The sequence below is a fragment of the Hyalella azteca genome, unplaced genomic scaffold (assembly GCF_000764305.2).
Source record: "Hyalella azteca isolate HAZT.00-mixed unplaced genomic scaffold, Hazt_2.0.2 contig11122, whole genome shotgun sequence".
NCBI classification, from domain to species: domain Eukaryota; kingdom Metazoa; phylum Arthropoda; class Malacostraca; order Amphipoda; family Hyalellidae; genus Hyalella; species Hyalella azteca.
Window position 1 is genome coordinate 250117 of NW_025941131.1, and position 13608 is coordinate 263724.

At 36.5% G+C, this 13608-nt stretch overlaps 1 protein-coding gene across 1 annotated transcript in view; it reads right to left on the reverse strand.

Annotated features, from left to right (window-relative positions):
* Positions 1 to 13608, reverse strand: part of LOC108670978 (homeobox protein cut) — a 208269-nt gene that overhangs the window by 122145 nt on the left and 72516 nt on the right. Inside the window, exons 6-10 of the mRNA XM_018158463.2 lie at positions 7182 to 7285; positions 6612 to 6833; positions 4992 to 5280; positions 3782 to 3911; positions 2483 to 2624 (exon numbers count right to left, since the gene is read on the reverse strand). Of these exons, the coding sequence (XP_018013952.2) occupies positions 2483 to 2624; positions 3782 to 3911; positions 4992 to 5280; positions 6612 to 6833; positions 7182 to 7285 (887 nt within the window). The remainder of the gene's footprint in view (positions 1 to 2482; positions 2625 to 3781; positions 3912 to 4991; positions 5281 to 6611; positions 6834 to 7181; positions 7286 to 13608) is intronic.

Sequence of the window (13608 nt, forward strand, 5' to 3'; positions counted from 1 at the left end):
TAGGCAAGATAAGACAAACTTGAATTATATATGGAAAATAAGTTACATTATATAGATATGAGTATTAGAAAAATTCAATGCTTCATAAAATTTTTCAATCACCCAAAAACAATAAAGCTATTTAATGTCTTGCTCATGTTTAGGATGCAGCCGTCGAAATTAAAAAAAGACGTTAACAGGGAACCCGTTTCGATAATTATTGTGATGGCCTACACCCTACACTTATTTCATAAACTTCAGACCATCTCAGACGGCAGTTTGATCTAATCACCACTTGTAGGAATCACGCTTTCGTGAACACCGTGTGACTAAAAAATTTTGTTGTTTATATTACACAGGCGCCTCGTAATATGCTTTAATTTACTCACTTATTCTATCCACACTATTGAATCTGTCTAACGTTATTACGTTATATCAGTATTGGCTTATTATTAAATTAAAATTACTGAGTTTATTTTTCCATGGTTTGCGAAGCTTGCCCAGTGATTAGTGATTCGAAACTCGAGGACGGCAATGAGCTGCAGAAAAACTGATCCGGTTGATTAGCATCAGTTGCTAATTTTATACCAAAAACGACCGAATAACTCGAAAAGTAACTTAATAACTATAACTAAATAAGCAAATAGTTAACCCTTTGATATGGTTATTACTTATTACGATAGCCAACTTTATTATAAAAGATTTTTCTTTGAAAATTCTTACTCAGTAGGCTAAATGAGTAAATAGTTAACCCACTGATACGGTTATTACGATAGCCAACTTTATTATGAAAGATTTTTCGTTGAAAATTCTTACTCAGTAGGCTAAATGAGTAAATAGTTAACCCACTAATACGGTTATTACGATAGCCAACTTTATTATGAAAGATTTTTCGTTGAAAATTCTTACTCAGTCGGCTAAATGAGTAAATAGTTAACCCACTGTTACGGTTATTACGATAGCCAACTTTATAAAGAAAGATTTTTCGCTGAAAATTCTTTCTCAGTAGGCTAAATGAGTAAATAGTTAACCCACTGATACGGTTATTACGATAGCCAACTTTATTATGAAAGATTTTTCACTGAAAATTCCCACTCAGTCGGTTGGAAAGACATCAATTAATTTCTGTCAGAATCGGAAAGTTTGCGTTCATCTCTGGGATGAAATCCGGCAAGCACGTTTTATAATCTCAGAGCCGAGGCGATGCAGCATCGATTCGATCAGTCGTGCGCAGCTGGTAATTCAAGATGATTTCAAGAGAGGCGATCCTCACTTTCAATCCACCATAACATTAAGTAATCAAGATAACCCACGAATATTGAATAAACACATACATTGAGGTTGGTGACTTGCCGTCTCCTCGAAATATGACGTTTCCGTGACCAAGCAGAGTTGGTTATTAAGAGAACCATATTGATGAGGCATGAACGCACAACCGAAAACAATCATCGTAATGGTTTTATGAGTGAGTGGATATACGTTGTGCGGTGAAAATATTCGTCGTATTGCTTTAGCCCTTCAAATATAGGGGCCCGATTAACTTACAGTCTATGCATGGTGATTAAAACAACGTATGGATGGATGTTCCAATAGAAGTATAGTAATACCTGTCATTTCTTAAGAGAGCTAGCAGTAATTATTAAGTGGATAATCTATAATTAGGAAACGCATAATATATTTTTCGCCTAAAACGAACAATGCCGAATGCAACTTGTGCAGTCTACTGATGGAAATGAAATGGACATTTCAATTGACATGCACTCCCCTTATTATTACATCTAAATTGCATATCACTTATATCTGCCTAGCCAGACACGGATTTCATCAATTATAGCTATAGACATAAAATATATTCAATCCCAAAAATTGTCCCTCCGCAGAATTGTTACGATATCTAAAAAAAATACGTTAATTATCCACAAGTGGAGCTCTTTGTCTGTTTGAAACGCATCTCTAAATAGGAGCAGTCCGGCACCTAATCTCCTGTAAACATCGGCTATAACTGGTCGTTTCATTTTCAATTCTCCCAGTCAGATACCGTGGCGAAGTCGCTTGTTATTTTAAAGATGATTGACTTTTAAGGCAGAGCTCTAATCACACGCCACAGTTTTTATGATTATTCTGGACTGGACGGCTATAGTTCCACGGCCCACCCATGCAGCCAATATAGCGAGCACATACACTAGGTGGTTCACCGTCGCTGAATAACCAAACAATCGATAGCATTTCGGAATTAGAAGGTAATATGTGCCGATATCGAACAAAGTTAAAAATTCATAGAACTATTGATGCTAGAATTACACAGTCAAGCGTAGAGGCACAAATTATTCACCTGTACATGAAAGGTGATGGCAGAAATGTTCACCACGGGAATTCGAACCATAAAAACGCAGTGGATTTTATTATTTTATAAAAAGTTCATACACGCATAAAAAATTCGTATTTTCAGTTTCCCTGACCTGAATCCAACGTTTATTCCTAGTTTCAGGAAGCAGCGACTTACCTCTTTTGGGAATGAGGGACTTGAGAAGGAAGACAGCGTTATCATCGGTCGCCCACGCGTGCATCTTACGGTAAGAGTCGCGTCCTTTTTCTGTTAGTTTGTCCCAGAGCTTAGGCTTTGACAGCAGCTCTGAGACTGTACCCTGTAGGGAGAAACAGAGAAACCCCTGACAAAAATAACTTACAATCTGTGACTGTACCCTGTGGGGAGAAAGAGAGAAACTCTGACAAAAATAACTTATAATCTGCGGCTGTACCCTGTGTTGTGAAACAGAGAAACCCCTGACAAAAATTAACTTATAATCTGAGACTGCACTTTGTGGGGAGAAACCACTGAAAAAATAACTTATAACCTGAGACTGTTCCCTGTGGGGAGAAACAGAGAAACCCCTGACAAAAATAACTTACAATCCGCGACTGTACCCTGTGTTGAGAAACAGAGAAATCCCTGACAAAAATAACTCACAATCCGCGACTGTACCCTGTGGTGAGAAATAGAGAAACCCCTGACAAAAATAACTTATATTCTGAGACTGTACTTTGGGAGGAGAAACCACTGAAAAAATAACTAATAACCTGAGATTGATCCCTGTGGGGAGAAACAGAGAAACCCCCGAAAAAATTAATTTATTATGAGAACAATACTAAACCATTCATAAATTCATTTATGAATTAACTTCATATTTTTTAGTAGCAGCAGATATAGGTAGAGAAATGTACCCTATAAAAAGGTTATTTCTAAAATTAGAAATTTGGTGAAAATATGTTTGAAATTGCTTTTAGGTTTAAAAGCTGCGTAATTTCTGATTCAATATATAATTATTACCATTTTCCGAAAATTGTTGTAATTTTACAAATTTGTGAAAGTAAATGATAGATTAAAGGATGACTTTCAATCAACAACACATCAGCAAATATTGCTGGTCGGATGTATTAAAATGACAGCAGATCTGAAATGGCGTAGAACACTTCATTCTTAATTAAATTATTAAAGCCAAATTTTTTAAGAACCACATCACTTGCGCACGGGAATCTAAAAAGTAATTTTGGTATCACTTGAACACTTTGTAATATAATAACTATATATAGCATTTTGCGCTGAAAATTATTAATTGTAATTAATAATTAATATTACTATTAATAATAAATATAATTATATATATTATTAATTATATTATTATTAATAATAATATAATTAATAAATTAATATCACTATTAATTGCCCGAAAAACATCGAAATTAATTAAATCTATTTTATGCGTAACTTAGGATCGGAAATGGCCTCGTATGCAATGCTTACCTGAGACAGCCCTAGGACGTATTTGGCGAAGAGCCTTTGACCGATGTTGTGTATGGATAAGAGTTCACGGATGCGACGAGACAGCTGCAGAGTGTCCAGACTTTGATGGCAATATTTGTCCATATTAAACCTGGGCAAAAAATAGAAAATATCTTCATTAACAAAAATTGCGAGAAGCCAGTATAGATTTCAAAGATCTCTAATTTTTCTAGTCAGCCACATTTTCTTAAGACTCGAATTTCAGTAAAAAACAAATTTCACAAATGTTCTAATATTTTTCCTGGCTTCTACTTTTTATTGAATTGAAAACAAGTATTATGGAATGAATCAGGTTATAATTTATTTAAACCAGGCTTCTCAAGATTGAATAATTAAGCCTACTTCAACATATTTTCTATGAATATACGAATGCACTTCTCGTTCGCTCACGGTATAATTTAAAGACATTCGTCAGCCATATTCTGGGTCGGCAACGACAATGAATTGATCAAAATAATTAGGCATCTTGAACATGATGTTGCCATTACAGTTAACATGCCACGCCATAGGCATACACTTGATAGGGACATATCATAATTATTAACACGGCAGCCGCCCTCAGTACGAGAGCATGGGATGATAATCCCGATGTGCTCCAATAATGAAGGGAGGATTAGGTATCCTCTCATCTAATGGTATGTCCATTAATACGTGTGGTCTCACGACCCTCCTATACATCAAGACTTACATCAAGACTTACATCAAGACTTACATCACTGCAGAGGACATGGATATTTTACAATTATTACTTGGACTCGAAAAAATATGCGATATTCACGCGAGGTATCGATTTTTCCACGGTAACGCCATCGACAATTGCTAATGCGATACCAAGGCTATTATATAGAGCCTAGAAAAACGAACATCGCAGACGCTGTAGGATCTGCGCGTTAACAATACGCGCATGCGTCAGAATTTACGAGGAAAATACAACGGTGGTGAAAATTAAACAATGTCAAGCTAACCTATAAATTACATTAATGGTTCTCATGGAACATGCATAGGCACAAATTTAAAATTTATTGACTTGTTAATTTATGAAAGGAATATCCATCATAAGTGGATGCATTGCCTGGTAATATGCACTGTTATAATAACCACTATAAATCATTAAAAGATGACATTAATGTTATAATAACTACGATAAATACTAGAAAGCTCCATTATTCACCTTAGAATTTCCTGTAATCGAGCCTCCATTGGATCGCCCTTCGGAATTAGAGATTCTCCGGTGATTCTGTCTTCGAATTTGAATCCTAAATGAGGAGGAAATTCATCCTTGAAGGACCGGTCATCGTGGCACTGGAAAGGACTCTTGCTCTCTGAAGGGAATCCGTTAGGGAGCGAAGATGAGGGACTCTTCATGAGGGAGTCTCCAAGTGGGGACTCTCTGGAGTCATTGCGATCCCCAGAGGCGGGGAGTCCCATGACACCCCCGCTGTCGGGGGACATCTGGCCTGCTGCAATCAACCACACTTTCCTTTACGTCATCAGTAGAAAATGAATTAATTTCTGCGCATGTATTCAGATTATTCAGTCGAGTTACTCTGGGAAGTCTACCGTCTAGTAGAAACCATTTTGTGCTATAACATTATAACATTGTTTCAGAAGAAAATGAATTAATTATTGCGTATGTATTCAGAATATTCAGTCGAGTTTCTCGGGGAAGTCAATCGTCCAGCAGAAACTAATCGGTGCAATAACATTATTTCATATGAAAATGAATAAATTCTAGTGTGTGTATTTTGAATATCCAGTCGAGTTTCTCGGGAAGTCAATCGTCCAGTAGAAACCATTTGTGCAATAACATTATTTTAGAAAAAAATGAATTAATTTTCGTGTATGTACTTAGAATGTCCAGTATGGTTTCTCTGGGAAGTCTACCGTCCAGTAGAAACCATTTTGTGTAATAACATTATTTCGGAAGAAATAGAATAAATTTTAGGTTATGTATTTAGGTTAGACCTACTCTCTTGGTTAGACCTTTTAGGCCATTTACCTATTTTCCAACCATAGAAGTGAGAAATAAGAAGGACTTTAATTCAGTGTCATCTCAATAAAACACTTTGTAACACTAAAAATAAAGGAAAATTAATTAATGAACAATTATTAAAATTAGACAGTAAACATATACCAAAATTCCATATATATTGGTTCAATTTTAATACGTCAATCTTAAAGATATTACGAAGACGATTGTTAACTAAAGGCTTGGAATGACGGCCTCAACCCAGATATGTGAAGCAGCTAGGGTTTCTTTAAAAATTCTCATCTTTAATCAAAACTTTCATTTATATGAAAATTAAATCATTAATAGAATAGTCCTCGTTATTTATACTTTCTATAATACCTGCTGTCGTTTGAAAATATGAGAAATTGAATACATTACGTTCTCAGCTCTTATCTTATTCTTTGTTGAAAACTTTTCTCAACAGACAAGGCATTCTGTCCAATTTACGCACATTGTCTATGCAATCGCCATAAAAAATACAATAATTTCAAGCTATGGTATCAACCGTTGTTTTAACCTAATTTTTTATTGATTCTTTAAGCTATAATTAATATTTTTGCTTTTTTCAAACTGTTGTCCCAATTATTGCTCTATAAACTTATCGTTATAATGTTTTTTTTATTACTCTGGTTATATTTTTTTTTAATTTTAACAAATTTTTATTTCAACTTTATTAATTGTTACAATTATTGCCCTTTGAAACTATTTTACGATTATTGCGTTTCTCAAAATTTTGTAATAAAGTTTCTTAATGCAATATAACACGAGTCCTTGACTGACCGGAGTTGATGGAATGTCGCTCCATGGAGTTACGTTCAAAGGACCGCCTCCACTCTTCTCCAAGGAGGTGGTGGAGATGTGCAGTGGAGGGGGGAGGATGTGGAGCAAGAGGCTGGAGAGGGGAAATGAGGGATGGAGGTGCAAGGGAGTTCCCCAAGTGGTGGGGGTGAATGGAGGGCCGGAGAGGCTGGTGGAGGGGGTGTGATCCGAGCTGTGGGTGACCTGCAATAAACCGGGAAATATTCCCATTAAAAATTTCACAAATTAAACTGCACCAAACTTCTAGTACCAAAATAAATGTATATATTAAGAATTAATTAAACTCTAATATCAATCGATATCATGATTTTTTTCATCAGTCCTGACACCGTATTTGTTTCATTTTACTTTACCAGTTACGTAAAAAATGAATGCTGTCGAAACAATAAATGTAACAGACTGTATGTCAACACAGGCACTAGCTGCACTACTACATTTTTTTTCGATTTTGGAATTTGTTGGATTCTGTAACATCAGATGAGATATCACAGGAGACTTCACTAAATTAGTTTAAAGAAATTGACTACTCACCGAAGTCAGAAGGTGGGATTTTCATTTCGAATTCTACTTTGGTCCTCTCGGCCAGCAGGCTGTCGAAAGGCCTCGGAGTGAGACCTAGGAGATCTCGGCCATTTCTGAAAATTAAAAAAATAATTTAAAGTTAAATGATTATCTCGTTCAATTTCATGGGAACAAAATTTGTACGTTGTACATATCACAATTTGGGCTCCTCAAAACTGAGTTATTTTTCATCAGTAATTATTTCAATAGGATAATGATAGTTTTACTCATAAAAAAGGTGGACGAGTCATTGCATTGAAATAACTTGTAATTAACTAAATAATTACATTTCCTTCAAGATTTAGGACAAATTTTCTGCAACGACTTAATTAGGATGAATCTTGAAACACGAGTTTAATGACTTAACGGTTATGTAGAAAGTCTAAAATCGAAATCTATGTGAAAATTTATATTGACCATTCGCACTTCAGTTGATAATGTTTAAAGAAAACTTGTTGCATCATGCAAACGACGCTAAATTAGAAAAAAAATGATAACCATAAAATTATACTATTTTTTGCGTTTTTCATATAACACAACGAATGAAATATATAGAATTTTATATAGATGAATAGCCGCAGTGTTCTATAAGGAGCGTTCAAACACATTCATTAATGCAGTGTTGCACTCGATGCCAAATGACCCGACGTAGGCGTCAGGGCAATATTCATCCAACGTAGTTTTGTTTGAGCAAACTTTTCAAGGTTGGCATTGCCTTTATAAGGAGTCAATGGGGCAGCGTGGCAAGCTTCCAAGTGAGCGATCGTTGCTTCATGCCGCCAACATGAGTTATATGTAATGGATTCGAAGGCCCAATTTCTCCAGCTGAACATTGTTTGCGAACACGGTTTCCAGGCATTCGAGAACACAGTTTCCTAACGCTTATCAAACCGGTTTCTAGACGTTCCAGAACACGGTTTCTAGACGTTCGAGAACACGGTTTCTAGACGTTCGAGAACGCGGTTTCCAAACGTTTGTCAACACGGTTTCTAGACGTTCGAGAACACGGTTTCCAGACGTTAGAGAACACAGTTTCCAAACGTTTGCGAACACGGGGTTCAATACTTTCGAAAACACGGTTATCGCACGTTTAAACTTCAAACAGAATTCTATATAAGAAATTTAAATCAACCCAATACCTGATTGAAAATATTTTGGATGCCCCAGGGCCATGCTGGCCGGGTACTGCCGTAAATAAATGAACTGCTAGCTAACAGGCTCAGGCGAGGTTAAATAATAAATTCTGTCGTTCAACTAATAAGTTCAAAGGTATTTCGGGCCATATTATAGATGATGACTTGCTCAAACGAAGATTTCATGATGAATACTTCCTCAATATTCTCATAAATAGTTCAATGTAAGAGCAACATTTCATTGGTGCTCACGCCCGACGGTAACATGATTTTCATTATTATTTTTTCAACGGCCGACCTCGATTCATAAATAGTGCTTCTGCAGCCAGTAATTACACCTAATGTTTTACATCATATTTTGTGGAGAAAATGACATATTTCTAGCGTAATTACTGACGGTGTTAAGAATGCCACGGCATCGTCGATTATATCTTTGATTTTTTTGTCACACCCAAGATCTATGAAGTTTCTTGAAAAACTTCATAAATAGTTTTTTAGCGCATTTTCTCATTTATGGAAAAAATGCACTATTGTACTCGCCATGTCCGTCCGTCCGTCTGTCTGTCTGTCTGTCCGTCCGTCTGTCAGTGACCTCAAGTTTTCGTCGACGAGAAAATGCGCTCTCTGTCACTCACTGCAGTGAGAACTGAGTTATATTTTTTTATCTTAAGCACTCAATTAAAAATTTAATTTTAAAGGAAAAAGAAAGTTTAAAACTCAAACACTGAATTATCTGTATTGTCTATAATTATCAACCATCAACCTCATCAAATACCAATGTAAAGTAGGTCTGTTGCTGGCTGAAATCAAAAGATTAAATTTACTACGGTCTGATTAACAAATTATTCATTAATGATGAATGAATTGTAAACGAAACTAACAATTTTTCCAAAATTCAGGTCTAGTTTTCATCAAACAAGTTTGTAAATAAGTTTTTAAGGGGACATTTGTTACAACAGTTTAGACTCTTGTGTCAATAGCGAGAGATGCATCAGTCTTCACCATGCCGGCATTGGCCCAACAAGTAGTGAGAATATCAAGTCTTTTCTGAGTCAATCTATACAAATAATGTGCTCACAATACGAACACGATGTTCGCGATGAGCCAAAGCTTGCTCTGAGTAGAACGTTTGCGTGAATATTTCAAAGCCAGTTGGTCGCATAACAGAAGTAATTTCGAATTCCTGAGCAAAATTTTTGTGTGAATATTACTAAATTCAACTTCGATTAGATTAGAATTTGTTGTGACCCTTTGTCACTGAAAATATAAATTTATTCCAATAATATTATGCCACGATATAATTCAGGCAAAATTTTAGTTTTTTATGCACGGTTCGTTTCAAGTAAAACTCAATATTTAGGTTTCAATTGAGTTAGTTTTTTTACTTGGAAAATATTTAAGCAAACCGGAATGGGAAATTAAGAAGGGATCGAACGAAAAGGAAGATTATTCAAATTATTTGACAACACATAAATTACCGTTTTTACAATTTCTTAAATAGCTGATTTATTTCAAAACATTAGAGATTCCAGCACGTTAATAATAATTACTTTTCAACAGTTTAGAGTGCTGGATAATCGTTGCAAGTGTGTTGGTAGAAGCGAGTGAGTTACGCAGTCGCGTCAGAGAAGAGATCATTCATCGGCATCGCTCACATTTCTGGCCAGTATGCAGCTGATAACGATCAAGCAAACGATAATCGAGGGCTCGTTGCAAAGCTCCTTAGGAATTCGATCGCAATTTGTCAGATAAATGAAGCAATTAAACCTGAGACAAATCAATGAGGCTGAAAATGCCTCTCCCTCATAGAAGAACACATTCATGCCGGGAAGCGACCATCAATACGATTCTTCTTAATGATCAGAGAATCGTTAATATTCATGAAGATGACAACAGCAACCAACATAAACTCGGGATATTATCTCGAAACCAATCAAATAAAAATATTTCGCAATGCCATGCTGAATAAATCATCAAGAGTAGCTGAATCGGAATTCAAACAGAGATTGTGGGTGGTAGCAGATCGGAACGCAGTGCTTCAAATTACCCACATTATTGATGATAACGAGATATGTAAGCTCTGCACGCGCACCATGTTACTATTATTTACGTCTAAGATATGAAAATAAAAATTATTATATTAAATAAAAAGTTGGCCTTTGTGTGTCAAAATTACCACTAAAAAAGTAGTATTATTTTAATTATACATATATTAACATCCGATATATACGAAACGTTTAACACATATATAAGGGTTAAATGACCTGCAAAATTTTCGTTTCCCATGGCTATAGCCATTTTTTTAACGTAGCTCATCTCGTGGAATTTTCCTTTATTTAAACAATAGCGAGTATGAATTTTGAGAAATCCCTCTTAAATTCACTCAAAATTTAAAACTAAAATCTCCTTAAAAATAAATATACCCATGATTGATATTGAACGAAGACAAATTTGAAACACTGTAAATTTGAATTTTTACTACAATATAAGCAAAACGGCCTATTCACATATGGCTAACTGGAACAATAAGTTGCAGACAGCTTGCGACACTTTGGACGAATTTATCCTTTTTTATGGGGGAAATTGATTAGTAACATGCAATATTGAAAGCATTCACGGATGCAATATTGAAAGCATTCACGAAGAGAGCTTGATGAGCAGCCTGTTGTGACAAACTGACACGAGTTCGCACAATTAAAGACCCTTTCTTTCGGGTAGAAGACAAAGCTGAAATAAGATAATTGCTTACGGGACCATCTATTATTGCAGATGCCATCTTCCAATCGTCCCTTCTCTATCGTATTCGTGAGGATAGTCTATGATGATTATTCGTGGATGGACTGGGCCGATTATTCGTAGGCCATTACGGATGGATTATTTGAACTGATCAAAGCTCCCGTGTGTTCAACGCTATTGTTCGATTTCCTTTCTAATGATTTCCGAAGAGATTTTTCTTGGCGGAGTCACAGGGCGATCAAAGAAACCACGGACAAAAATTTATCACTGAATGCAAAATGTCGACAAGAAAGACTTTTCCATGTCACGAGTTTCAATCGACACCCGTGACTACGTCGTGAATTTTTTTTATCGTTAGTTGATGACAATTGTGAGGGTTAGGATCCAAACTGATTCCTCTCGCGTGACTCCAGATCGAGAGAATTATAAGCAGGAGGAGGACCGACCGCCCAGGAATAATGAATTAGTGATAGGCTTCGTGTGACGTAAAAAAAAGAGTCATCGGGCCTGTGACGGCGACCAGAAAAAAGTCTCTGTCATCGGGCAGGTCGAGCTTGTATTGACGATCAGGTCGGTCGGAGTGCGGCTGGGCAGAATCACGCTCACTGTGCAGATCCGACCGACCGGGAATAATGAATTAGTGATAGGCTTCGTGTGACGTAAAAAAAAGAGTCATCGGGCCTGTGACGGCGACCAGAAAAAAATCTCTGTCATCGGGCAGGTCGAGCTTGTATTGACGATCAGGTCGGTCGGAGTGCGGCTGGGCAGAATCACGCTCACTGTGCAGATCCGATCGCCTGATATGGGCTTTAAGAAAGAAAATGTAAAATAAATCAAGATATCAGACGTAGATAGATTGGTTTCAGACGTATTACGCACTTTTTTCATTTTCAATAAATTATTTGCTCCATGTGTATGCAATTGACATAAAATAGGATTCAAATAGCCGTTTTGAATGCATGGAATCATGGTGACACGAATAAATCGAGTGAAAACAAACTGCACTCAATCACGATTTCAAGACATGAATAACTGCATTCAGTCATCCGGAACGCATTACAAGTCTGAGAAAACCTTGCAGTTGCGGTATTGGATTGCACGCTAACTGCCTCCTGAACAAAACATAGACATTTCATCATACGTCTGCATGCCCACAGCTCAGTATCCTATACAGAACGCAGGTAAAGGCTACGGCACGCATGCAACAAATCTACGGCGATCATGCGCCGTATATCGACTTGCATGTCCAATCGTATGGAGATTACGACGTTGCGCGCAACGCTGTCATCTTGCATCGATTTCCGGTCAAATGGAATTGCTTGGTAGGAATCATACTGAGTCACGAACGCCATCACGACAAATGCCACTGGGATTCTTGATGACAGAGGCGATATGGGGGGAAACATTACGTCACTGATTGATGACATCCACGCATCATACACACGGGAGAAACGACCAATGAAGGTAAAAATAGACTCAATATATCGGGATTGGTAGTGGAATTTGATTGTTATTGGAAATCATGATAGAAATAATAAAAGGAGTGTCTCTATTAGTGACGAATAATTAATAATAATTTATGTCTTGCGTCGGTGGAATATGAGTCCACGCATATTTTTTTGTTAGATTTTGTACTTAATTTTCAAGCTAAGAAATTATCCAGATATAATCAGGGTGAAAAATGTTTTTGTTCACATGTATACTCTTCTTAAGCATTAAAGAAAATCAATTGGTTTTACGAAATAAGAAAGTAACGGAATTTTACGGCTATTGATTCCAGAGTTAACGAAATTGTATGATAATTATTATTTATCAGGATTTATCAAACATTTCATTTGGACAAATTTTAAGACACATTGACCCTATTATTGTACCTCTTATCAGAAAGCTTGAGAGATTAAACTCAAAAGAAGTCCTCAATAAAATTTGCCTTATTTTTAACCAAACATAATTATTATTAATACATTTATTATGGGATTGTAATCATGAGAACTAATTGCAAGTATCGATCGGAATATTGAACGACGAATATTAGAAAAAAAGAAGCTCGGAGATGAGTTCAGAAGTAGACTCGTTGCCGCCTTAATAGTTTTGACGGCAAATACAAGAATTTCGACAGAGTTGCCACTTAGCGCACGGCCGTAAAGTGTCATAAGTGCCAAAACTTGCTCAACACAATGGCTTAAACGCGCATCGTGGCAGCGGGGGAGCGAGGCCTGTCTTGAATATTTTAATGTGCTCGATTTTTGTTAGAATTTCAGTAACGAAGTCAGCTCGCTACTGAGAAGTTAACCAATCAGTTGCAGAGCAAATAACAAGCAGTTAGTTGCTGAGCAGTTAGTTGCTGAGCAGTTAGTTGCTGAGCTGTTAGTTGCTGAGCAGTTAATTGCAGAGCAGTTAGTAGCTGAGCAGTTAGTTGCTGAGCAGTTAACCAAGCTGATAGTTTCAGTCGAGGCGTTTTGTGTACAAATTATCTAAAAATTACTATACTCCGAATTCTGATCTCAGAGCGTCAGCTGCTAGATGGA